The sequence below is a fragment of the Cetorhinus maximus genome, chromosome 16 (genome assembly GCF_964194155.1).
Source record: "Cetorhinus maximus chromosome 16, sCetMax3.hap1.1, whole genome shotgun sequence".
NCBI classification, from domain to species: domain Eukaryota; kingdom Metazoa; phylum Chordata; class Chondrichthyes; order Lamniformes; family Cetorhinidae; genus Cetorhinus; species Cetorhinus maximus.
The window spans coordinates 18,711,958-18,738,740 of record NC_135894.1 but is presented as its reverse complement, the minus strand read 5'-3'; the positions used below and the strand labels follow the sequence as shown (position 1 = coordinate 18,738,740).

The following is a 26,783-nucleotide window of genomic DNA, read 5'->3' as shown; positions in this document are numbered from 1 at the left end:
GTATACTCGATTTTTCTGTTTTTCCTACCAAGCACATCAGTTCACATTCATCCATGTTAAAGCTCATTTGCCACTTAACTGTCGGTCTGAAAGTTGTATTTTTCCTCAGTGTTAGCTATAGCCCACAGTTTGGAAACATCTGCAAATGTTAATATTGGGTTATTTGCCTCTTAAGTCCAAATCATTAATGTAAATTATGAATACCTATGGTTGCAGCACTGATCCTTCTGGAACACCCCTTTTTTAAAAATTAATTCACAAGATGTGGGCTTCATTGGCTGGGCCAGCATTTATTGCCCATCCCTAGTTGCCCTTGAGAAGGTGGTGGTGAGCTTCCTTCTTGAACCGTTGCAGTCCCTGTGGTGTAGGTACACCCACAGTGCTGCTGGGAAGGGAGTTTCAGGATTTTGACACAGCGACAGTGAAGGAACAGTGATATATTTCCAAGTCAGGATAGTGTGTGATTTGGTGGGGAACTTCCAGGTGGTGATGTTCCCATGTATCTGCTGCCCTTGTCCTTCTAGATGGTAGTGGTCACAGAATCACAGTGCAGAAGAGGCCCTTCGGCCCATCAAGTCTGCACCGACACATGAGAAACACCTGACCTACCTACCTAATCCCATTTACCAGCACTTGGCCCAGAGCCTTGAATGTTATGATGTGCCAAGTGCTCATCCAGGTACTTTTTAAAGGATGTGAGGCAACCCACCTCCACCACCCTCCCAGGTAGCGCAATCCAGACCGTCACCACCCTCTGGGTAAAAAGGTTTTTCCTCACATCCCCCCTAAACCTCCTGCCCCTCACCTTGAACTTGTGTCCCCTTCATGACTGACCCCTCAACTAAGGGGAACAGCTGCTCCCTATCCACCCTGTCCATGCCCCTCATAATCTTGTACACCTCGATCAGGTCGCCCCTCAGACTTCTCTGCTCCAACGAAAACAACCCAAGTCTATCCAACCTCTCTTCATAACTTAAATGTTTCATCCCAGGCAACATCCTGGTAAATCTCCTCTGCACCCCCTCCAGTGCAATCACATCCTTCCTATAATGTGGCGACCAGAACTGCACACAGTACTCCAGCTGTGGCCTCACCAAGGTTCTATACAACTCCGACATGACCTCCTTACTTTTGTAATCTATGCCTTGATTGATAAAGGCAAGTGCCCCATATGCCTTTTTTACCACCCCACTAACATGCTCCTCCGCCTTCAGAGATCTATGGACACACACGCCAAGGTCCCTTTGTTCCTCAGAACTTCCTAGTGTCATGCCGTTCATTGACTACTTCCTAGTCAAATTACTCCTTCCAAAGTGTATCACCTCACACTTTTCAGGGTTAAATTCCATCTGCCACTTATCTGCCCATTTGACCATCCCGTCTATATCTTCCTGTAGCCCAAGACATTCAACCTCACTGTTAACCACCCGGCCAATCTTTGTGTCATCCGCAAACTTACTAATCCTACCCCCCACATAGTCATCTATGTCGTTTATATAAATGACAAATAATAGGGACCCAGCACAGATCCCTGTGATACGCCACTGGACACTGGCTTCCAGTCACTGAAGCATCCTTCTGTCATCACCCTCTGTCTCCTAAAACTAAGCCAATTTTGAATCCACCATCTGGTTGTTGTGGGTTTGGAAGGTGCTGTCTAAGAAGACTTGGTGAATTCCTGCAGTGCATCTTGTTGATGGTACACACTGCTGCTACTGTGCTACGGTGAAGGGAGTGAATGTTTGTGGATGTGGTGCCAATCAGCCGGGCTGCTTTGCCCTGGATGGTGTCAAGCTCTTTGAGTATTTTGGGTGCTGCACTCATCCAGGCAAGTGGGGAGTATTCCATCACACTCCTGACTTGTGCCTTGTAGATGGTGGACAGGCTTTGGGGTGTCTGGAGGTGAGTTACTCGTCACAGGATTCCTAGCCTCTGACCTGCTCTTGTAGCCACAGTATTTGCATGGCTAGTCCAGTTCAGTTTCTGGTCAATGGTAACCCCCAGGATGTTGATAGCAGCGGATTCAGAGATGGTAATGCCATTAATTGTCAAGGGGCAATGTTTAGATTCTCTCTTGTTGGAGATGGTCCTTGGCTGACACTCGTGTGGTGTGAATGTTAGTTGCCACTTGTCAGCCAAGCCTGGATATTGTCCAGGTCTTGCTGCATTTGGACATGGGCTGCTTCAGTATCTGAGGAGTCACAAATGGTGCTGAACATTGTGCAATCATCAGTGAACATCCCCACTTCTGAACTTATGATGGAAGGAAGGTCATTGATGAAGCAGCTGAAGATGGTTGGGCTGAGGACACTACCCTGAGGAACTCCTGCAGTGATGTCCTGGAGCTGAGATGATTGACCTCCAACAACCACAACCATCTTCCTTTGTGCTAGGTATGACTCCAACCAGCAGAGAATTCTCCCCTGATTCCCATTGACTCCAGTTTTGCTAGGGCTCCTTGATGCCACACACAGTCAAATGTGGCCTTGATGTCAAGGACAGTCACTCTCACCTCTCCTCGGAAGTTCAGCTCTTCTGTCCATGTTTGAACCAAGGCTGTAATGAGGTCAGGAGCTGAGTGGCCCTGGCAGAACCCAAACTGGGCATCCGTGAACAGGTTATTGCTTAGCAAGTGCTGCTTGATAGCACTGTTGGTGACCCCTTCCATTACTTTACTGATGATCGAGAGTAGACTGATGGGACTGTAATTACCCCGGTTGGATTTGTCCTGCTTTTTGTGTACAGGACATACCTGGGCAATTTTCCACATAGCTGGGTAGATGCCAGTGTTGTAGCTGTACTGGAACAACTTGGCTAGGGGTGTGGCAAGTTCTGGAGCACAAGCCTTCAATACTATTGCTGGAATATTGTCAGGGCCCATAGCCTTTGCAGTATCCAGTGCCTTCAGCCGTTTCCTGATATCATGTGGAGTGAATTGAATTGGCTGAAGACTGGCATCTGTGATGCTGGGGACCTCCGGAAGAGGCCGAGATGGATCATCCACTCGGCACTTCTGGCTGAAGATTATAGCAAATGCTTCAGCCTTATCTTTTCCACTCATCTGCTGGGCTCCCCCATCATTGAGGATGGGGATATTTGTGGAGCCTCCTCCAGTGTGTTGTTTAATAGTCCACCACCATTCACAACTGGATGGACTGCAGGCCTGCAGAGCTTAGATCTGATCCGTTAGTTGTGGAATCGTTTATCCCTATCTATTGCTTGGTGCTTCTGCTGTTTGACCCGCAAGTTATATGTTATAGCTTCACCAGGCTGACACCTCATTTTTAGGTATGCCTGGTGCTGCTCCTGGCATGCCCTCCTACATTCTTCATTGAACCAGGGCTGATCCCCTGGCTTGATGGTAATGGTAGAGTGGGGGATATGCCAGGCCATGAGGTTACAGATTGTGTTCGAGTACAATTCTGCTGCTGCTGATGGCCCACAGTGCCTCATGGATGCTAGTCTTGAGTTATTAAATCTGTTCGAAATCTATCCCATTTAGCACAGTGGTAGTGCCACACAACACGATGGAGGGTATCCTCAATGTGAAGGCGGGACTTTGTCTCCACAACGACGGTGGTCACTCCTACCAATACTGTTATGGACAGATGTATCTGCGGCAGGCAGGTTGGTGAGGATGTGGTCAAGTATGTTTTTCCCTCCTGTTGGTTCCCTCACCACCTGCCGCAGACCCAGTCTAGCAGCTATGCCCTTTAGGACTCGGCCAGCTCGGTCAGTAGTGGTGCGACCGAGCCACTCTTGGTGATGAATATTGAAGTCCCCCACCCAGAGTACGTTCTGCACCCTTGCCACCCTCAGTGCTTCCCCAAGCGGTGTTCAACATAGAGGAGCACTGACTCATCAGTTGAGGGAGGGCGGTATGTGGTAATCAGCAGGAGGTTTCCTTGCCCATGTTTGACCTGATGCCATGAGAGTTCATGGGTCCAGAGTCATGTTGAGGACTCCCAGGGCAACTCCCTCCTGACTGTATACCACTGTGCAGCCACCTCTGGCCGCCCCACCAGGAGGACAGACCCAGGGATGGTGATGGTGGAGTCTGGGACATTATCTGTGAGGTATGATTCCATGAGGATGACTATGTCTGGCTGTTACTTGACTAGTCTGAGAGACAGCTCTCCCAATTTTGGCACTCGCCCCCAGATGTTAGTAAGGAGGACTTTGCAGGATTGACAGAGTTAAGTATGCCATTGTCATTTCCGGTGCTTAGGTCGATGTTGGGCAGTCCATCCAGTTTCATTCCTGTTTTGAGACTTTGTAGCGGTTTAATACAACTGAGTGTCTTGCTAGGCCATTTCAGAGTCAACCACATTGCTATGGGTCTGGAGTCACATGTAGGCCAGACCAGGTAAGGATGGCAGATTTCCTTCCCTAAAGGACATTATTGAACCAGATGGGTTTTTACAACAATCGACAATGGTTTCATGGTCATCATTAGACTTTTTGATTTCAGATTTTTATTGAATTCAAATTCCACCATCTGCTGTGGTGGGATTCGAACCTCATTACTCTGGCTCTCTGGATTACTAATCCAGTGACAATATGAGTAAAGACAAGCTGAGTGGGTCAGGAGGGGACAGAGAATTTAATGGTAATAGTGCATCAGAGGCTAAGGTCCATGCAGGGAAGAGTAATGAAAAATTAAACTTGAATTCACTTTATCTGAATGCGGGGAGTATCTGCAATAAGATAGATGAACTAGTGGCATAAATGGTTTAGATCTAATGGCCATTATAGAGACATGGTTACAAGGTGACCATACATATTTCAGGTACACAACATTTCAAAAAGGCAGGCAGAATGGAAAAGGAGGAGGGATAGCCCTGCTAATAAAGGATGATATAAGGATAAAAGCAAAATACTGCGGATGCTGGAAATCTAGAACAAAAACAAAAATACCTGGAAAAACTCAGCAGGTCTGACAGCATCTGCGGAGAAGAGCACAGTTGAAGTTTCGAGTCCATATGACCCTTCATCAGAACTAAGGAAATAGAGAAATGAGGTGAAATATAAGCTGGTAGAGGGGGGTGGGACAGGTAGAACTGGATAGGGGGCCAGTGAGGGTGAAGGCAAAGAAGAGATTGCCAAAGATGTTATAGACAAAAGGACAAAGGAGTGTTGACGGTGGTGATATTATCTAAGGAATGTGCTAATGGAGACATTAAGGATAGCAAGCAGGACAAGCTAGTGGCAGATGACCCTAGTGGGGGTGGGGTGGGGGGAAATGGGCTAAAAGGTGGAGATAAAACAATAGAACGAAATAAATTTTAAAATGGGTGGGAAAAGAAAAATATATTTGTAAAAAAATTATAAATTATTGGAAAAGGGGGGATCGGAAAGGGGGTGGGGATGGAGGACAGAGTTCATGATCTGAAATTGTTGAACTCAATATTCAGTCCAGAAGGCTGTAAAGTGCCTAGTCGGAAGATGAGGTGCTGTTCCTCCAGTTTGCGTTGAGCTTCACTGGAACATTGCAGCAGGCCAAGGACAGACATGTGGGCATGAGAGCAGGGTGGAGTGTTGAAATGGCAAGCCACAGGAAGGTCTGGGTCATGCTTACGGACAGACTGAAGGTGTTCCGCAAAGCGGTCACCCAGTCTGCGTTTGGTCTCTCCAATGTAGAGGAGACCGCATTGGGAGCAGCGAATGCAGTAGACTAAATTGAGGGAAGTGCAAGTGAAATGCTGCTTCACTTGAAAGGAGTGTTTGGGCCCTTGGATGGTAAGGAGGGGGGAAGTAAAGGGGCAGGTGTTGCACCTTCTGCAGTTGCACGGGGTTGAGGTGTAGGGGGTGATGGAGGAATGGATCAGCGAAAAAGGATCTTGACTCAGAGATTTTGAGATGTAACTAGTAGGGTAGATAAAGGGGAACCAGTAGATATAGTACCTCGATTTCCAAAAGGCATTTGATAAGGTGCCACAAAAATAGTTAATACACAAGATAAGGGCTCATGGAGCTGGGGGTGCCACATTAGCATGGATAGAGGATTGGTTAACAGACAGGAAGCAGATAGTAGGGATAAATGGGGCATTTTCAAGCTGATGGACTGTGATGAGTGGAGTGTCACAAGGATCAGTGCTGGGGCCTCAGCTATTTACAAACTATGTTAATGACTTGGTGAAGAGACCGAGAGTAATATATCTAAGTTTGCTGACAATACAAAGCTAGGTGAGAATTCAAGTGATGAGGAGAAAACAAAGGGGCTGAAAAGAGATATAGACAGGTTAAGTGAGTGGGCAACAAGGTAGCAGATGGAGTATAACATGGGGAAGTATGAGGTTATTCATTTTGGTAATAAGAATAAAAAAGCAGAATATTTTTAAAAGGTGTGAAACCTGTCAATGTTTACATTCAGGCAGACTGCAGTGTATTTGTACAAGGAACACAAAAAATTTAGCATGCATGTACAGCAAGCAATTGGGACAGCAAATGGTATATTGGCCTTTATTGCGAGGGGATTGGGGTTCAAGAATAAAGAAGTCTTGCTACAATTGTACAGGGCTTTGGTGAGACCACCAAGTTTTGTGAAGGATGTTTAAGGAAGGTCATGCTTGCATTAGAGGCAGTACAACAAAGGTTCACTATGATTGGCCCCTGGGATGAGAAGATTGTCCTATGATAGGCTGAGTAAATTGGGTCAGTATTCTCTGGAATTTATAAGAATGAGAGGTCATCTCATTGAAACATTCAAGATTTTGAAGGGACTTGACAGGATAGATACTGATAAGTTGTTTCCCCTGGCTGCGGTATCTACAGTAAGAGTCATGGTTTCGAGATTAGTCACAGAATCACAGAATCTCATAGTGTTGAATGTTATGATGTGCCAAGTGCTCATTCAGGTACTTTTTAGAGGATGTGAGGCAACCCACCTCCACAACCCTCCCAGGCAGTGCATTCCAGACCATCACCACCCTCTGGGTAAAAAAGATTTTCCTCACATCCCCCCTAAACCTCCTGCCCCTCACCAGGAATTTAAGTCCCCTCGTGACTGACCCTTTAGCTAAGGGGAACAGCTGCTCCCTATCCACCCTGTCTATGCCCCTCATAATCTTGTACACCTCGATCAGGTCGCCCCTCAGTCTTCTCTGCTCCAACGAAAACAACCCAAGTCTATCCAACCTCTCTTCATTACTTAAATGTTTCATCCCAGGTAACATCCTGGTGAATCTCCTCTGCACCCCCTCCAGTGCAATCACATCCTTCCTATAATGTGGCGACCAGAACTGCACACAGTACTCCAGCTGTGGCCTCACCAAGGTTCTATACAACTCCAACATGACCTCCCTACTTTTGTAATCTACGCCTCGATTGATAAAGGCAAGTGTCCCATATGCCTTTTTCACCACCCCACTAACATGCCCCTCCGCCTTCAGAGATCAATGGACACACACGCCTCAGTTCCTCAGAACTTCCTAGTGTCATGCCGTTCATTGAATACTTCCTTGTCAAATTACTCCTTCCAAAATGTATCACCTCACACTTTTCAGGGTTAAATTCCATCTGCCACTTATCTGCCCATTTGACCATCCCGTCTATATCTTCCTGTAGCCCAAGACATTCAACCTCACTGTTAACCACCCGGCCAATCTTTGTGTCATCCGCAAACTTATTAATCCTACCCCCCACATAGTCATCTATGTCGCTTATATAAATGACAAATAATAGGGGACCCAGCACAGATCCCTGTGGTATGCCACTGGACCGGGCTTCCAGTCACTAAAACATGGTTCTGTCATCACCCTCTGCCTCCTACAACTAAGCTAATTTTGAATCCACCTTATCAAATTACCCTGTATCCCAAGTGCATTTGCCTTCTTTATAAGTCTCTCATGTGGGACCTTGTCAAAGACTTTGCTGAAATTCATATAAACTACATCAACTGCACTCCCCTCATCTACACACCTGGTCACCTCCTCAAAAAATTCAATCGAATTTGTTAGGCATGACCTCCCTCTGACAAAGCCACGCCAACTATCGCTGATCACACCTTGCCTCTCCAAGTGGAGATAGATTCTCTCCTTCAGAATTTTCTCCAATAGTTTCCCTACCACTGACATGAGGCTCACTGGTCTGTAGTTCCCTGGCTTATCTCTACAACCCTTCTTAAATAGCGGAACCATATTAGCTGTTCTCCAGTCCTCTGGCACCTCTCCCGTGGCCAGAGAGGAATTAAAAATTTGGGTCAGAGCCCCTGCGATCTCCTCCCTTGCCTTCCTCAGCAGCCTGGGTCACAAATCATCTGAACCTGGAGATTTATCCACTTTTAAGCCTGCCAACATCTCCAATACCTTGTCACTCCCTATATCAATATCTGATTCCGAGACACTAAAAATCCGTCTATCTCATCCTTAAATACATTCAATATCGGCAATAGTGGCTGATCATTTATGATTGAGATGAGGGGAAATTTCTTCACTCAAAGGGTTGTGAATCTTTGGAATTCTCTACTCCAGAGGGTTATGGATGCGCCGATATTGAATGTATTTAAGGATGAGATAGACAGATTTTTGGTGTCTCGGAATCAGATATTGGGAGCGGGTGAGAAAGTGGAGCTGAAGCTCAAGATCAGCCATGATCATGTTGAACGGCAGAACAGGCTTTGATCAGTTAATTTTATAGTTTCTCGTTAGCTTCCTTATGTTTTTTTCAACTTCTCTCCGAAATCCTTTGTACTCCTTTTTGTCCTCTCCTTAAGCACTTCCTTATTTTCTTCCGTATTGTTCTTTAGATTTGATTTTTCCTTTGTTTGTTTTCTTTGTTTATCTACAATGCCCCAGAATTAGCTTGCTTGATGTTGGCTTTTAATGTAATACATTTCACTTGAACTCTATTCATGGTCCACGTTGGTACCGATGATGTAGGTAGAAAGAAGGATGTGATCCTGTACTTAAAATTTAAGGAGGTAGGTAGGAAATTAGCTATCAGGACCTTAATAGTAGTAATCTCTGGATTACTCCTGGTAACACATGCAACTGAGTTTAGAAACTGGAGGATAGGGCAGATGAATGCAGGCCTGGAGAGATGGTGCAAGAGGTATTGGGAATGAGGTGGGCCAAGTGGATCAAGTGTTAGTAGGGGGACATTTAGAGGACAGTGACCATTGTGTCATAAGATTTATGTTGGCTATGGAAAAGGACAAGGAGCTACCCAGAATAAGAATAATTAACTGGGGGAAAGTCAGCTTCAATGGGGTAAGAATGGATCTGACCCAGATAAATTGGAATCCAAGATTAGCAGGAAAACTGTAACTGAACAATGGACTGCCTTTAAAGCAGAGATAGTTTGAGTACAGTCAAAGTATATTCCCATGAAGAGGAAAGGTAGGGCACACAAATCCAGAGCTCCCCGGATGATTAAAGAGATAGAGATTAAGATGAATCAAAAAAAGTGTACTTATGACAGATGTCAGATGGATAATATAATTGAGAACCAGGCCGAATATAGAAGGTTCAGAGTGGAATTGAAAAAGCAAATCAGAGAAGCAAAGAGAGAGTATGAGAAGGGACTGGCAGCTCATATAAAATGGAATCCAACCATAGGCATATAAATAGTAAAAGGGTGGTAAGAGGAGTGGAGCCCATTAGGGACCAAAAAGAAGATTTCTGCATGGTGGCAGGGGCCATAGCTGAGCTATTAAATGAGTACTTTGCATCTGTCTTTACCAAGATGCTGCTGCCCAGGTTGTGGTGGAAGAGGAGGTAGTTCAGATGCTCGAAGGGTTTAAATTGTTAAGGAAGAGTATTGGATAGGCTGTCTGTACCTATGGTTGATAAAGCACCAGGACTGGATGAGATACATCCAAGGATACTGAGGGAAGTGAGAGTGGAAATTGCGGAGGCACTGGCCTTAATTTTCCAATCTTCCTTAGACTTGGGCGGTGCCAGAGGACAAGAAAATTGTAAATATTCTCTTGTTCAAAAAAGCGTGTCAAGGTAAGCCCAGCAGCGATAGGCCAGTCGGTTAAACCCCTGTTTTGGGGAAGCTTTCAGAAACAATAATTCGGGCCAAAATTAGTGCAGGTATAGTGTCTCAAAACCGGCAACCTTGGGACCAAGGCCATGCCGGTTTTCAGGTTGGACACTTGGGGCCAGATCAGCTTGGGCAGATTGGGCCGAGCTGGGTCAGATGGGGTGAAAGGTCACTTGGACCACAGGAAAAGGCAGGCAGGCAAAGCCGAAAACTATTCGTGCCATCATGCAGCTAAATAAGCTGGTAAGTTATTTTACACATCTAATTCTACTTAAAATTCACACATGGCAGCTTAAAAAATGTCCAGTTTTCAGACAGCTGGATTTGAGACACTGTACCTCTTGTCATTTGGGCAAACGTGGGTTAATTAAGGAAAGACAACATGGATTTGTTAAGAGAAAATCATGTTTGAATTTTTTTTTGAGGCAACAGGGAGGATTGATTAATGGAGTGTTGTTGATGTGGTGTGCATGGTCTTCCAAAAGGCATTTGATAAAGTGCTGCACAACAGACTTGTGAGCAAAGTTAAAGCTGGTGGAATAAAAGGGACAGTAGCAACATGGATATGAAATTGGCTGAGTGACAAGAAACAGAGAATAGTGGTGAATGGACATGAGGAAGGTTTATAGTGGAGTTCTCCAGGGATCGGTGTTAGGACCCCTGCTCTTCCTGATTTATATTAGTGACTTACCACCTTAGGGAACAATTTAAAAATTTGCAGATGATACAAAACTTGGAAGTATTGTGAACCATGAGAAGGATAGTATAGAACTTGAAAAGAACATAGGTTGGTGAAATAGCAAGACAAGTGGCAGATAAAATTTCAGTGCAATGAAGTGTGAAGTGATCCATTTTGATAGAGTGCAGAGAGACAATATAAAATAAAAGGTATGATTCTAAAGGAGGTGCAGGAGCAGAACGACCTGGTTGTATATGTGCATAAATCATTGGAAATGGCAGGACAGATTGAGAGTGGTAATAAATCATATGGCATACAGGTTTATCAATAGAGTAAAAAGCAAAGAAGTTATGTTAATCTTGTATAAAACATTGGTTCAACCTCAATTTGAGTAATGTGTCCCCTTGTGGGTACCACACTTTAGAAAGGATATGAAGGCTTTAGAGAGGGTACAGGAAAGATTCACAAGAATGGTTCCAGGAATGAGGAACTTCAGTTATGTAGAAAGATTGGAGAAGTTGGGACTGTTCATTTTGGAGCAGAGAAGGTTTAGAGGAGATTTGATAGAGATGTTCAAAATCACGAGGAGTCTATACAGAGTAAATAGGGAGAAACTATGTTTCCATTGGTGGAAGGATTGAGAATCAGAGGGCACAGATTTAAGGTAATTGGCAAAAGAAACAATGGCAACATGAGGAAAAACTTATTCACGCAGCAAGTGATTAGGATCTAGAATGCACTATCCGAGAATGTGGTGAAAGGAGGGACAATTGAGGCTTTCTTAAGGGAAATGGATAATTTTCTAAAAAGGAAAATGTGCAGGGCTATGGGAAAAAGGCAGAGGAGTGGCACTCGGTGAATTCCTCCTTCAGAGAGCTAGCACAGACATGATGGATCAAATGGTCCCCTTCTGTGCCGTAACCATTCTATGATTCTATTGATTATCCTATTAAATATTTCCCATTGTTTCTCTATCTCAACTTTTGATATTTCCACCCAGTTACCTTATTAGTTTCTCCCTCATTTCCTCATAATTTGTTCTTTTCTAATCTAGTATCTTAGTCATAATCATACACATGTCACTCTTTATCCTAATTTTGAACCTTACTATGTTGTGATCATGAGTACTAAGATGCTCTTTTACTTTTCTCCTGTGTCATCTGGATCATCACTAAGATCCAACAGTGATTATTCAATGTAATTGGTAAATTTCAGACCACAGAGGGGTGAATAAAAGCTTTGGACACTGTTTTTGTCGTGTAACTGTAAAAGGTGTCATTGAATTACTAGACAGAAAAAGACCCAGATCCATTTCGTCACCTTTTACCATCCTGATAGTCACATGGTCCAATGCTAGTGAAGTTGCTTACTAATCATAGCAATTAGTCTCTATCAATTAGTCTACAACAGATCCTGAAATTATGCAAGGAAAACCCCAGTGGTGAAGAGCTTTGGGAATGATAGATCCTAAGTCAGCAGTTTCACTTTTCCTATTATCCGTTCACTCTCTGGAATGCTCATTTGGGCAATGTTTAGTAAGATGACTAGTGAGATGACAGCACATATTAGAGCTCCTTTGTGCCATGACTACGTTCCAGTCTCAGCCCACTGAGCCCCCAGTTTCAACTGCAGTATAAGCAGAAGGCCCAACAATGAGCTACATGTTTCACTCTGTCAGAGACAGGAAGAATTGAAAAGGGCATTTCTGTGGTAGGTGCATTCAGTCTGGCTATTGGTTGTGAGCAGTAGTGGCAGAAGGGTTTGCATGCAAGCAGGCCACCCTGCCCTCTCGTCTGTCATCATCTTCCAGCTAGGGGAAGCCCATAAGAGGATAAAAACAGGAAAAAGAGGGAATAATTTAGTCTACGCCAGCCTGTTATTTTAAAGCATTTTTGATAGTACCAGGATAAAGCTTTGCTGATGACAACATTCTTTCTCATTTCTATCCTTAACCTATCAAGGACTTGTCAACAAAATGAACAGATTAAATCATGAAGGAACTGCCTAAGCAACTTTCCCCTCCTTTTAATTTTTAGGTTCTGTCATGGTTAGTGTGGTGGTGTTCATAGCGGTTTATATGCTGGTTTGAGATAAATTGATTAGCAGAGGTTTCAGGAGTAAATGAAGAACTTCTGATTTTGTTGTGTAAAATCAAAAAAACAAATCATTGCACATTTAAATGTCTCACGCAAATTTATCTTTATTTTTTACAGATGAAAATGATCCAAATGATGGGAACTGCAGTGATACGAGCACTAATTTAGACCAAGTATGTTTGATAAAGTTAAATATTTTAAAATTATTTTGATATTGTGATCTCCCACATCCCTGTCACATCAGATGGGACACAACTTGAAGTGGAAACCCTCTTTCTCCTGAGTGCTGTGGTTGAGAACCGACCTGAGATCAAGCCTTGAGTGTGATGATCAGAGATTTGATCTTGGGTTTCTAGTATCTCTAACATGTGCACTGATTAAACTATTTAAATATAAATCTGCAAGGTAATACAGCTTAATTAAACTACATGCTAATAGATACCTGGATGATTAATGGATATAATGCTTTTATTATTTCTAAAGCTTATTCCATTGCATTCTCATAGATACATTAAGTTAAGCATGGTTTAGGCATGCACAATTGCTTTATTTAAGGCTTCTTGTCATTGTGCATCTTCCTCAGTATGAGAAATCAGGATTATATAGGATTACATAGAAATTACAGCGCAGAAACAGGATATTCGGCCCAACTAGTCTATGCTGGTGTTAGTGATTCACACAAGCTTTCTGCCGCCATATTTAATTTAGTTATATCGGAATAACCATCTGTTCCTTTCTCTCTCATTATTTATCCAGCTGCCCCTTAAATGTTATTCGCCTCACCTGTTTCTTGTATTAGCAAGTTCCACATTCTAACAAATTTCTGGTAAAGAACTTCCTCCTGAATTCATTATTGGATTTATTAGTGATCATCTTGTATTTAAGAGCTCTGGCCTTGGATTCTTCCACAAGCAGAAACAGCCAGTCTACATGTGTCTGTGGCTCTTTCTGAAAGAACCAACAGTGCTATTCAGCTTAAATGATAAGAAGCATGTTCAGTGGTGAGGGGTGAATTTTTTTCACCTTCAAAAGATGGAACATGGCACTCTCATCAAGGGTGTTCTATCTGGTGTTCGAGAAGTGAAAGCTCGTCCAATAAATCTGCAGAAAACAGCAAAGGTTCTTTGAAATTGCCTTGCTCATTGACTCTTACTGGCCTAAGCAACAACTGGAATAGGTTCATTTCCTTAGTAACACAAGCAGCCCTCGGACTTAAACTCAGGATAGCTGGTTAGGACTCAAGTATTTATCTACTCCAGTTGCTAAACCAAGTGGATTTACCCATGTCACTATTTATTGTGACAAAAAAATGGTGTATCCACCTTCTGGCAAAAAATTTGAACTTTTCCTACCAAAAGTTACCGTTACGATCTCCATAGAGAACAATAACATCTAAAAAAAAATAAATTGAATTTCCAGTTAATAGTGAAAGGATGACATGACAAGATTTCATGTTTTAAGACTTTTACTGCAACAAAAGACAAAAAGCATTATTGATTAAACACTATCTTTGTAGGCAACCACAACATTCCCCATTTTCTTTGAGTTTAATCAAAAACACACTTCACAGATATACTTTACAGTGTCCTTTAAGTAGACATTCAATTCTCCCAGAACTAGTCCAAGATGGTTCTTAGTTCCTGAGGGTTTTCTTCTGTTCTGTTCCCTTCTCAGCCTGGGAACTTTTAATCTCAGAACAGTTTAAAAGTGAGGTTTTTTTTTCCCTGGAGCTTCTTCCTCTAGCACAAGCCAGGCGAATCTTCCAACCTTGTTTTAACTCCTCATGAATTCTGCCTTTGCAATTTGAGTGTGAGCTCCTACCTGTATTCCTCCATGGTGAACCACAGCATCTTGCTGCCTATAGCTGCTCTCCCTCTCCCAGATCCTGACAGAGTAACCTTGTCTTGTAAGTTTTTAGGGATATCTTAGACATTTCTCCTCTCAAAGCCTATCTCCATGGCAATGAGATTCACATGGGCTTTGTACCCAGGTAAAAAATCTGATTAGCTATCCTTGAGACCCTAACTCTCTTTCATCTTGGAAGTAAATGGACAGTTTAAAGCACAACTGCTTTCAACACGACATTGTCAACACTTGTCTGGGACTTTGGAGACTACCCATTGTTAGCACACAGGCTACATTGTCTCCAAGTGTGAACAACTTTCATCTTCTTTCCAGTTTTAATCTTTAACAGCCATCGTCACCCAGGCCTGTTGTCAGGCAGACTTCAGAACAGGTCACATGACCTCCTTTATTTTACCCTAAATTGAAGACAGTCCCAAAATGTAACAATCTTATAAACTTCATGATTGTAACAGTTACTTTTTGATGCTTTACATTTCTTCCTAAGCATTTCAAATCTGAAATTCCTCCTCTTGTATTTAAATCATTCCACAGCCTTGACTTTTTCGATCACCTGCACCTGTTTAACCCTGCCTGAACTCTTCATTCTCTGATTCCAGCTTTTTGTGTGTCAACCTCCCAACTTCATTGACACCCAGACCTTCAGCTGCTTACATCCAACTCTCTGAAAACTCCATATCTCTTTCCACCACACAAGCCCCTTTATATCCCTCCTTAAAACAAAGCTTTTAATCAGCCTGCCTAATCCTCCCCCTCTGGTTTTCAGGTATCTGTGAAGTGGCTTTGGATGTATTCCATGCTGAAGGTTCTATATAATGCAAGTTCTTGTTTTCTTTTTAAGAATTTTAACATGGCAAACAGAACCTAATACCTCCATGGGAATAACACTTTTCAAAGCTGAAAATGGGAGAAATGGGATTAATAGCAATGCAGTTCTGGGTTTGAAGGTTGTACAGTTTGTAACTAAAATTCTTCACATATATCTGATAAAGGGACAAGTGCTTCAGTTTGTTGGATGATATTAGCAACTAGGCAATATGTGGCATGTTCAGACAGCCACAAGAAGTGATAATCCTGTCTCAGAGGTAACAATATTGCATGGCGGAGGTCAGACACAACTCTATAGGAAAGTAAGGGAGAATAGTGAGTGAGCTCTAGAGCCAGGCAAGTACTCATAAGAACATGGGAACGCTGGATGAAAAAAGACAAAAGTCCATCTCGTTCGCCTTCTAACATCCTGGTAGACACACAATACAACAAAAACTGGAGTTGTTGACTAATTATAGCAATCAGGCTCCATCAAGTCTACCACAGATCCAAATTTTTTTTTTGGAGAAATATACTTTATTCATAAAATATCTGAAAGAATGTTACAAAACATTTCTAAATGACCATCACAAAAAGTTCAATCAGATTCAAAGGTGCAAGGAAAATCCCCAGTGGTGAACGAGCTTTGGGAACCATTGGTCCAAAGTTCCAACCACACTGTACTTAACCACAGATTTCAATTGTGGTGTCTCAAATTATGTTATTTTGGACACAGTGTATAAGTAACAGAATTGACATAGACCTGGGGAACCAAGAATCCAGTTATAATTGTGCTTTTTTTTTACAGCAAGAGGTCCAAGAGGAAATTGAAGACATACAGCAGGAGGTCCAAGAGGAAATTGAAGACATACAGCAGGAGGTCCAAATGCAAACCATGGAAGAGGCCCTAACCACAGGCAGTGAACCACATAAATCATCAGGTAATTTCTTTAAAACTGCTCAATCTTTGAGAAATCATATTGCTCTACTCGGCTCTTAATTCCGTCAAGTGGCACGACTTCTCGAAGGACTGCTCCTTTTGTCTCGATGAAGTGTTGTTTTATCTTAATATTCAGGTTCAGCGCTTGGTTCTAATTATGCTGATATACGTGTATAAAAGAAGTTGTGGTTTCCTGCGTTTCCTCCAAATATTGTAAAGATCTTCGACAGGATGGTGTGGTTTCTGAATACAATTTTGCTGACTTCCATGTTAGTTAATCTAATAATAGTGCATTGCTACAGCCTTCAAGTGTTAGCTGTGCTGATTCAGGTAACATTGCCTTCCAGTGGAATTTGATAAAAGTGAACCTTCTAGTTCAGAAATATGTGGAACAAACTGCGATTCGATAAATGTGATAGCCACCAACAACCTCCCCGCCCCAATATAAGATTTAGGATTGTGAGCAGACATTCTCCTCTTCAAAAAAAGGACGTGGAATAGACTTCCAGATAGACTTGTGGAGATGAAAACACTGGAATCATTTAAGAAACAATTGGAAGGGGCAAGGCCTTGGCCTTTCTGAAACTAGGTTGGGCCGAAGTGGTAACCCAATGCAGAGCACCTATGGGACACAGTAATATTGATATGGATATTTTTGAGACATTGACTTTCTGTTGCTTTATTACCAGAGGATGGGTAATTCCTGGTAATTCAGCATGCTGATCTTCAGCATATTGTTGCAAGTTCCATAGTGTCAAGACTTTGCTTGGAAATGAACACTGGATAAGCCAAGTAACTATTTGAACTAATATGAGTCAAATGACCTCCCTGATTTGTAGTTGTTGTGTTGCATTAGTAACTAATATTTCATTTTAGCTATTACTGTGTTCTAAGGTGAATCTACTACTGTTATTTCAAACAAGTACCGTACATTCCCTGAACCTTTAGTAAAACACTATTAGTAAAGATTCTGTCCCATTTATTTTAATTATTTATAAACCAATATAACTTGAATTTTGTGAAGAATATAGCATAGGAGTGTTGGCAGAATATGGATATTAGTCTGTGATGCCGACACAATTAAACAGAAGCAAAAGAAGCCCTGTAATGAAATAAAGAAAAATGGAAAGCTGGCTCTAATTGTACGATGCAACAACAAAAATCTTGTTTCCCTTAAACTTTTCAATGATGCAGTTTCTTTGCACCTTTTGCAAGTTTAACCAGCAGCAACAGCACCTCCCAATTGCTATGACACAGCAGATGATAAATGCTGACCTGTTCAAATCCCAGAGGGAAACTTGAAACAACTATCATAACTAATTTTCAATTTGTATGTTTCGAGATGCTTGAGGGCTTTGAATTCAGTAATAATAAGACCACTGAGTCTTAAGAGGTTTTTATAAAACTAAATTAAACATTTATTAACAATAAAAATTATTTTTAAGCACACGTGTATGTCTATGAATTACTACTATCATAACTTCTAAACCCCCTAATTAATTCAACTCCCAGTTACACTTTCATTATGGCAACAGTAAAACACATAGATTTTAAAAGACGCAGGCAAAGTAAACGAGATCCTGAACATTCAAATTCAAAGTGAGTTCTCTCAGTAGCATATTAGCATGGATAGAAGATTGGCTAACTATTTGAAGACAGAGAGTTGGGATAAGGGGGGCATTTTCAGGATGGCAACCTGTAACTAGTGGAGTGCCACAGGGATCAGTGCTGGGGCCACAATTATTTACAATATATATTAATGACTTAAATGAGGGAAGTGAATGTACTATCGCCAAGTTTGCAGATGATACAAAAATAGGTGGGAAGGCAAGTGGTGAGGATGACACAAGGAGTCTACAGAGAGACATAGACAGGTTAAGTGAGTGGGCAAAAAAGTGGCAGATGGAATATAATATGGGAAAATGTGAGGTTATGCACTTTGGCAGGAAGAATAGGGAAGCTGAATATTATTTGAATGGAGAAAGACTGCAGAAGGCTGCAGCACACAGGGATTTGGGAGTCCTTGTGCATGAATCCCAAAAAGCTAACATACAAGTTCAGCAGGTAATAGGTAAGGCAAATGGAATGTTGGCCTTTATTTCAAAGGGAATGGAGTATAAAAATAGGGAAGTCGTGCTAAAACTAGTTAGACCACACCTAGAATACTGTAAACAGTTTTGGTCCCCTTATCTAAGGAAATATATGCTGGCATTGGAGACAGTCCAGAGAAGGTTCACTAGGTTGATCCTGGATATGGAGAGATTTTCTTATGAGGAGAGGTTGAGTAGGTTGGGCCTGTACTCATTGGAGTTTAGAAGAATGAGAAGTGACTTTATTGAAACATATAAGATTCTTAGGGGGCTTGACAGAGTAGATACTGAGAGGTTGTTTCCCCTTGTGGGAGAGTCTAAGACCAGAGGGCATAATCTCAGAGTAAGGGGGCACCCATTTAAAACAGAGATGAGGAGGAATTTCTTCTCAGAGGGTAGTGAATCTGTGGAATTCTTTACCGCAGAGGGCTGTAGAGGCTGGGTCATTAAGTATATTCAAGGTGGATAGATTTTTAATTAGTAAGAGAATCAAGGCTTATGGGGAAAAGGCAGGAAAGTGGAGTTGAGGATTATCAGATCAGCCATGATCTCATTGAATGGCAGAGCAGACTCGATGGGCCAAATGGCCCACTTCTGCTCCTATATCTTATGGTCTTAACTTCAGTGCCTGGAGGCAGCGGTTTGGTACGTACAGGCTGAAGGTGTTTCACACATGTTGAATCTTAGACTGCCTTCTCTTACACACACCTCTCCTTTATACATATTTTCCCCTTTGAATGCAAATTCCCATTGTTTCACTGTGTCTTTGGACTTTACCTCCCTGGTCATTAAAAAATTATCACAGTACTAATTTTACCAGTAATCTTTGGGAAAAATAAACACACTGTTTCTCAACTTCACCCGGCTAGGTGACACATTTTGCTCCTCCCTTGAAAACAATCTAGTCTGGTGTATTTAAAAATGCAAATGTCCTTTTACACTTGACATTCTAAACTTCCCCCATGTTTATATCAAAGCCTTCAGACCAGCTGCTTTTAATCCAATTAAGTCTCTCTCTCTCTCACACACACACACACACACATACAGACACACACAGACACAGATATCACTATTTTACAATAAATTCCAATAACACTATGAGAATTATTATATCTTCCTGACACAATTTAATACCCATTCTTGTTATTTGTTCCTGGATGTGGCTTTTATTTATTTTTAAGATGTTTGTGACACTGGCATTCCTGGTTTCCCTGAGGGTGTTAAAAGTCAACCACATAATGTAGGCCTAAAGTAACACGTAGGCCTGACGAGGTAGAGGTGACCGGTTTCCTCCTCTGAGTAAGCCAGTCAGGTTTTTGGTTACGAACTGGCATGATCAATTCTGTTGTCAGCCCATAAATTTACCAACTTTACTGAATTAATTTTCATAATTTACTGTAGGTGGGGTTAAACTAGGTGGAATTACTTTGAATTTACAGCAGATAGAGACCAGCTGGCCCAGCTGCTGTATCCTGGTGCTTATGCTCCAAGGAGCCCCCTCCCACCATCTTCAAATTCTGTGAGCATTATCTTCTGTTCCTTTCTCCCTCATGTGTTTAACTAGCTTTCCCTTGTGACCAATGAGTTGCTGGTTCAGTGTCTTAACCATTCGGCTCCCTTACTCGGTAACCTGGATGTGTTAAGATCCTTGGCCTATCCGATTTCAAATTAAACTAGTAGTTTTCTTTTCAGCAACTGTTAACTTTCTATAAGGATCACATTTGTCCAGAATTAGGCCACTGGCCAGAGCACACAAAGATGTTTGTTCTTTGCTGATTGACCTTTTGTCTCAACTTTAGCTTCTCACTTTTCTCTCTGTCATTACCTTTCTACTTCCTTTTTCCTACTTCCCCTCTCCAGTACACATGTCTTAGTGGCTTAGGAACAAATTCAGGGGTGGGGATTAAGACTCTTGTAGGTGGATGCTTTGCAGGAAGCCAGATACATGATCTGAACTGCTCAAATGTGGAGTTTTCTGTTCAGTTAACATTAGTTCCCAATTGTGTTTGAACAGCAACAGGGCAAACAAAGGCATTCTGGGAGAAATGCAAGGAAGTGCAGTGTGTGGAGAAGATCTTCATGAAAATCCACAATGATCTGCATTCCATTCAGCAAAATATAGTTAATGAAAAAGCGACAGAGAAAGGTATGTTAACATTGAGACTAGTGGCTGTAGTTAGATGTGGATGATTTTTTTTCTATTAAATCTGAATAAATAGTTTTAAATTCATGTCTTTAAACAAAAACCAAAGTGAATTATGTAAGAGGTTATTTAGTTCTATTTTTTGTTTAATCAGATGACAACATGTTTCTATAGCATTGTACCATCATACTATTGCTCCATATTAGCACTGTGCCAAAGTAATTGCTTTTATATCTGCTGCAGCTCTGACAGCATGGTGACAGGTACAGAACATCACAGAGAAATGCAAGAAGGAGACTGTGATCTCTCAATTCCTCCACCATCTGCAGGATTACTAAGTTTGCTTTAAGTAACTATATTACTCTGAAACATCAAGTCTCCAGGTTCTGTTCGATTTCCAGATGACTGTTGATTCAATTCCTAAATTTCACACAACATTTGAAGCCACATTTACACGTTGTAAATTAGCATCCATACCACAGCAGGACTTGCAGTGTGGGAGTATAGTCAATGGCACATTATGCTAGTCAGTGGCAGGGTTGATAACATTCATCAGTGTGTCACGTCGGCATCTTACAGCACTGCACCCAGTATCGGGAATGTACCATGCAGGAATTAAACAGGCCGCGCACAAGCAACGTTCCTTATCTGTATGAACAACTGTGTGGCAATCTTAAAGGGACAAGCAGGCTGTATACAGCAACATAAATTAGAGGGAACATTGGAAGGCAGTGCTGTAGAGGGAGTGAACTTTGGAATTCATTATTTTAGGTATAATAGAGTTTCTAGACATGGAAAAGCATGCAACAAGAAAACAGCGTTCAGCCCATCAAATCTATTCCCTTTGCAGCGCGTATAAGTTACCTTACCACAGGCTCTACCTTACCCATAGGAAGATATGAATATAAGAAAAAAATCCTCCCCAGCCTCAAAAGTTAATCAAGTGAAGCGACACAATGTTAATCTAACCTTATAAATGACAGTATGTGGGTCTATTCAGTTGTCTTTCACAGCTGAATCATCCATTTTGTCACTAACACAGAAATTTGCCATTTTCTGTACAGCTTATTACCGATTAATTCAATTAAGTGAGACCCAGGGACATTTTTTTTTTGTGAAAGTTTGCATTCAATGTCAATCGTTCCAGTCTGGGATGAATCTAATCTTTATTCCAGGTGCACATGACAACTGGGAAATTTTTGTCCTTATTTCATAAAATAGCCACTTAAAATGGAAACTAGCCTCTCTGGCTAGGTTTCAAAATGGAGCTGAGGAAATGGGTTGTCCAAAGCAACTTTGCAATGTTGGTTAGTCTGGAAATTTAAAATTAGAAATATCGTACTGTGTTCTCCAAGTAAAAGAAAATTGTACATCATCAAGGCTTTATCAATCATTTAAGATTTGATAAATTCTACATATTTTGTGTAGTAGTCTCTATTTATTGTCTCTTTGTTCAGATGAGTGACAGTATTAATATATCCTTAACATTAAGTCAAAGTTCTTATTGTTTTTAGTTCTGATAAGCAAGCCAAACACCATGGATCAACTGGAATTTCTACAGTCCATGTACAACTTGAAAATCTATCAAGAGACAAATCAGTCACATTCAAAAATTCTGTTATGTCACCAGATTCCTAATATATTAACTCCTTGTGGACTGGTTCCAGTTTTCTTGTTTTTTAAAATACCGTGTAGCTGCATCTATATTTTTTGACTTTTGTGTCTAATTCAATTGTCAAAAACTGAATGACTAGATTTAGCATTTGCACAGTGATCTAAAAGTAAAACCGGGAAAATGCAGCGAGCAGTCTCCAGAGACAGATCTAAAAATAGGGGTTAGATGAATTACAGACATTAACACATGCACTTTGTGGCGAAGGTCAGCTGGTTTTGCTTCATACATACGCAGTCTTTCTTATGGAATCTGCCTTCACTACAAACTCAAGACAAAAGCATTGGGGAAGAAACAATATTGCAACAATAAGTTTTGCCACAAAGAGCAGTAGACGGGCCATAGGTCCAATACATCTGCAGATGTCAGCTGTGGCTCAGTAGTATAACTCTGGATTGGATTGTCAAGGGCTCAAGTGCCACACCAGAGGCTTGAGACTAGGCTGATACTCAAGTGCTGTGCTACCAGAGGTGCTGTCTTTTGGACGAGATGTTAAATTAAGTCTGCCCTCTTGGCTGGATGTAAAATGCACCATGGTGCTGTTTGAAGAGGAGCAGAAAATTTCTCCAGATGCCCTAGCCAACATTTATCCCTGAACTTACACCTAAAATGGATGATGGGGTAATATATTTCATATTGTTTATGGAACCTTGCTGTGCACAAGTTGGCTGACATGTTTCCAACATTACAACAGTAACACAATTTCAGAAGTATCTAAAACAAAAACAGAATTACCTGGAAAAACTCAGCAGGTCTGGCAGCATCGGTGGAGAAGAAAAGAGTCGACGTTTTGAGTCCACATGACCCTTCAACAGAACAGAAGGGTCATGTGGACTCAAAACGTCGACTCTTTTCTTCTCCACCGATGCTGCCAGACCTGCTGAGTTTTTCCAGGTAATTCTGTTTTTGTTTTGGATTTCCAGCATCCGCAGTAGTTTTTTGTTTTTATTTCAGAAGTATCTAGTTGGCTGTGAAGTGCTTTGGGAGGGTCCTGAACTCTTGAAAGGCACGAGAAAATACAAGCCCTTCTTTATTTCTTCTCCTTCTTCGTCATATTATAATATTGGACGTAGATTATTTTTAATGAACTACAGTTACAATGCTTTTACAGTGAAATAAACAACTTTAATATTTGTGAGAACTTTTATTCTACACTTTTGTGTAGCTCTAAACCTAGATAGTGATTGTCAGCGAGTTCTTTTTGATCATAGGGAGCATCAGAGCTAAATCTGACCTGAGCGTACCCAATACCCACATTTTCTAGTAGCAGGGTTTGGGGGTGGGGTGGGGTGGGTTGGGGGATTGATAAATACCTAGAGTGGAAACATCTGGCATTCCCCCAACTTTCTAACTTGGGGCGCTGAAGTTAATTGTAGTGCACCAAGTGCTAGCTGGCTGAGATTAGCTGGCTGTGTGTAGCCAGAGATTGACCCTGAGATCTTAAGGCCTGCATGGGCCTGTAGCATGTCGAGCAGCACACAAAACTCCAGCTACTTGTTTAAAAAATTGAAACAAATCCAGAGAGAAAAGAGGGGTAAGCTTAAAATAAAATAAACGTTGGGCTTTTCATTAACCAGCATGATGCAACCTGTTCTGTGATTGATCAGTGATATTAAAGCACAGTGGGATTATCTAGACCTTTAAACTGCAGTTCAGGAAGTTTATTTTTACTTTCTTATTAATGCTTTTCTTTCAGATTATGACACAGCATGGGCAGTCCTTCTGACTATGGATCCATTTCAAGACTTCATATCAGAATTTCAATCTGGTAAGGATTACATTGTACAAAAGCAAAATTCTATGGCTTCTAAATATCTAAACTTAAAGCAAAAAATGCTGGAAACATTCAGTAAGTCTGGTAGCTCCTGTGGAGAGGGAGACAGAATTAATAGGTCAATATTTGGCTTTCAGCCAACATTGAAAAATGGATTATCTGGTCATTATCTCATTGCTGTTTGTGGGACCCTGTTGTTTATAAATTAGCTGCCACGTTTTCTACAGTCCAACAGTGACTACACTTCAAAGCTACTTTATAACTGGAAAGTGCTTTGGGATGTCCTGAGTTTGTGAAAGATGCTACATAAATACATTTGTTCTTTAACAAAAACCCTCACTCTCATTATGTTTTCTCCTTTAACAGAAATACATCAAAACCTGCAACATCTTGAAGAAGAAAAATTATCTTTGCAAAGAAGAACATGTCTTGTTGAGGAGATGAGAAATCTAGCTGGATCACTGAATCAGAAATCTTACAAAGAGAAATGATTGCTCCAAGTTTACCACCATCCTACCCTGTCCCATACTGAAGCTATATTTGTTATTAGAAGTTGTGAGCTTTTGTACATTAGCAACAAGCAGTACAATATCAAACTGGGAATGCAAATTATTCTGGGGCTTTTGCATCACAAGGCACATGAGGGAGAAATGATATCTACTGTTGCCCTGTGTTATCGAATCAGTGGCGGAATTAGATGTGAGGTGGTCAACTTGCCATCCAGCAAGCTTACGTTCCTGGGGATTTCTGCTGACTGGTCAAGGAACCAGCGTGAATTGGCAGGAGGATTTTAATCTATGCAAAGTGGGATTCTATGACATCTGTAGGACCCTGATATGATTTTAATGACTTACTGGATGGACTGTGCATGGTGGACACTCTACTTCATCAATCCTTTGTGGGCAGGACATTCTTCTGAGCCGCACCCTCAATTGTAGGGCCACGATTGAGCTTTCTACCAGCTTGGCCTCTGATCATCTGATAATACGCTGATCCAAAGCAACAGTGGGATGTCCATTTCGGGCTGGTTGAAATGGACCACCCTCTTCACCAGCTAATCGCATGATAATTGCAATCTACTCTAAAATATCAGACTGAATCACAGGATCACAATTATTACAGTGCAGAAGGAAGCCATTCGGCCAATTGTGTCTGCATCGACTCTCTTAATGAGCAATGAACCTAGTGCCATTCTCCTTCAACCCCTCATGTTATACTCAATGAGCACAGAACAATGAGAGATGATCTAATTGAAACATAAAGGGGGATTGACAGGGTAGATGCTGAGAGGATGTTTCCCTCGTGGGCGAATCTAGAAGCAGGGTCATCCATTAAAGATGGAGATGAGGAAGAATTTCTTCCCTGAGGGTTGTGAATCTTTAGAATTCTCTATCCCAAACTGCAAAATCTATTTGACATCTCTGTAAGAGCAAGTCTAATTCATGGTATGTACTGCAGGAGGTATTCAAATTACTCCACTTGGAGAGACTGCAATGCCTCTTTCCACACCACCACTTGCTGTGCCAACCCTGCAACTACACTGTTACAAGCAGGATTTCCTTTCTAAAATGTTTACATTAGCAATTTGTGTTTAAAATTTGATATAAAAGCACAACCAAAAATCATGACAACAAGTTATACTGGAAGTACGTTGTAACAGATGATGTATGTTTTTATATGGATAGATGTCATTGAATATCTTAGTGGTGATTTCTGTGCTAGAAAATTTTAACCAAAACAATGATGTGCAATTTAGAGATTAAAATGAAAATAATTAAATAGCAGGCTCTCTTTAGCAATTGTGTCAAGAAACTATTTTCTGTATGACAACTGAACTTTTAAAAAGCTGTAGACCAAGCTAAATACAGAGGATTGGAGTATAAAAGTAGGGAAATTTTACTACAACTGTACAGGGTGTTGGTGAGACCACACCTAGAGTACTTTGTAGTTTTGGTCTCCTTATTTAAGGAGTGGTATCGTTGCACTGGATGCGGCTCACTAAGTTGATTCCTGGGATGAAGGGATTGTCTTATAGAAACATAGAAACTAGGAGCAGGAGTAGGCCATTTGGCCCTTCAAGCCTGCTCCGCCATTCATTAAATCATGGCTAATCATCCAACTCAATAGCCTGTTCCCGCTTTCTCCCCATATCCTTTGATCCCTTTCGCCCCAAGAACTATATCTAACTCCTTCTTGAAAACATGCAATGTTTTGGCCTCAACTACTTTCTGTGGTAACGAGTTCCACAGGCTCACCACTCTCTGGGTGAAGAAATTTCTCATCTCAGTCCTAAATGGTCTACCCCATATCCTCAGACTGTGACCCCTGGTCCTGGACTCCCCCACCATTGGGAACATCCTTCCTGCATCTACCCTGTCTAGTCCTGTTAGAATTTTATAGGTTTCTATGAGATCCCCCCTCATTCTTCCGAACTCCAGCGAATATAATCCTAACCGACTCAATCTCTCCTCATATGTCAGTCCCGCCATCCCAGGAATCAGGTAAACCTTCGCTGCACTCCCTCTATAGCGAGAACATCCTTCCTCAGATAAGGAGACCAAAATGGTGCACAATATTCCAGGTGTGGTCTCACCAAGGCCCTGTACAATTGCAGCAAGGCATCGCTGTTCCTGTACTCGAATCCTCTCGCTATGAAGGCCAACATACCATTTGCCTTCTTTACCACCTGCTACACCTGCATGCTTAACTTCAGCAACTGGTGTACAAGGATA

At 41.7% G+C, this 26,783-nt stretch overlaps 1 protein-coding gene across 1 annotated transcript in view; it reads left to right on the top strand.

Annotated features, from left to right (window-relative positions):
- LOC144692043 (uncharacterized) overlaps positions 1-25,846 on the top strand; it is a 158,686-nt gene extending 132,840 nt beyond the window's left edge. Inside the window, exons 35-39 of the mRNA XM_078560601.1 lie at positions 12,880-12,935; positions 16,241-16,373; positions 20,477-20,608; positions 23,974-24,045; positions 24,418-25,846. Of these exons, the coding sequence (XP_078416727.1) occupies positions 12,880-12,935; positions 16,241-16,373; positions 20,477-20,608; positions 23,974-24,045; positions 24,418-24,542 (518 nt within the window). The 3' untranslated portion in view covers positions 24,543-25,846. The remainder of the gene's footprint in view (positions 1-12,879; positions 12,936-16,240; positions 16,374-20,476; positions 20,609-23,973; positions 24,046-24,417) is intronic.
- Positions 25,847-26,783: the final 937 nt, after the last annotated feature.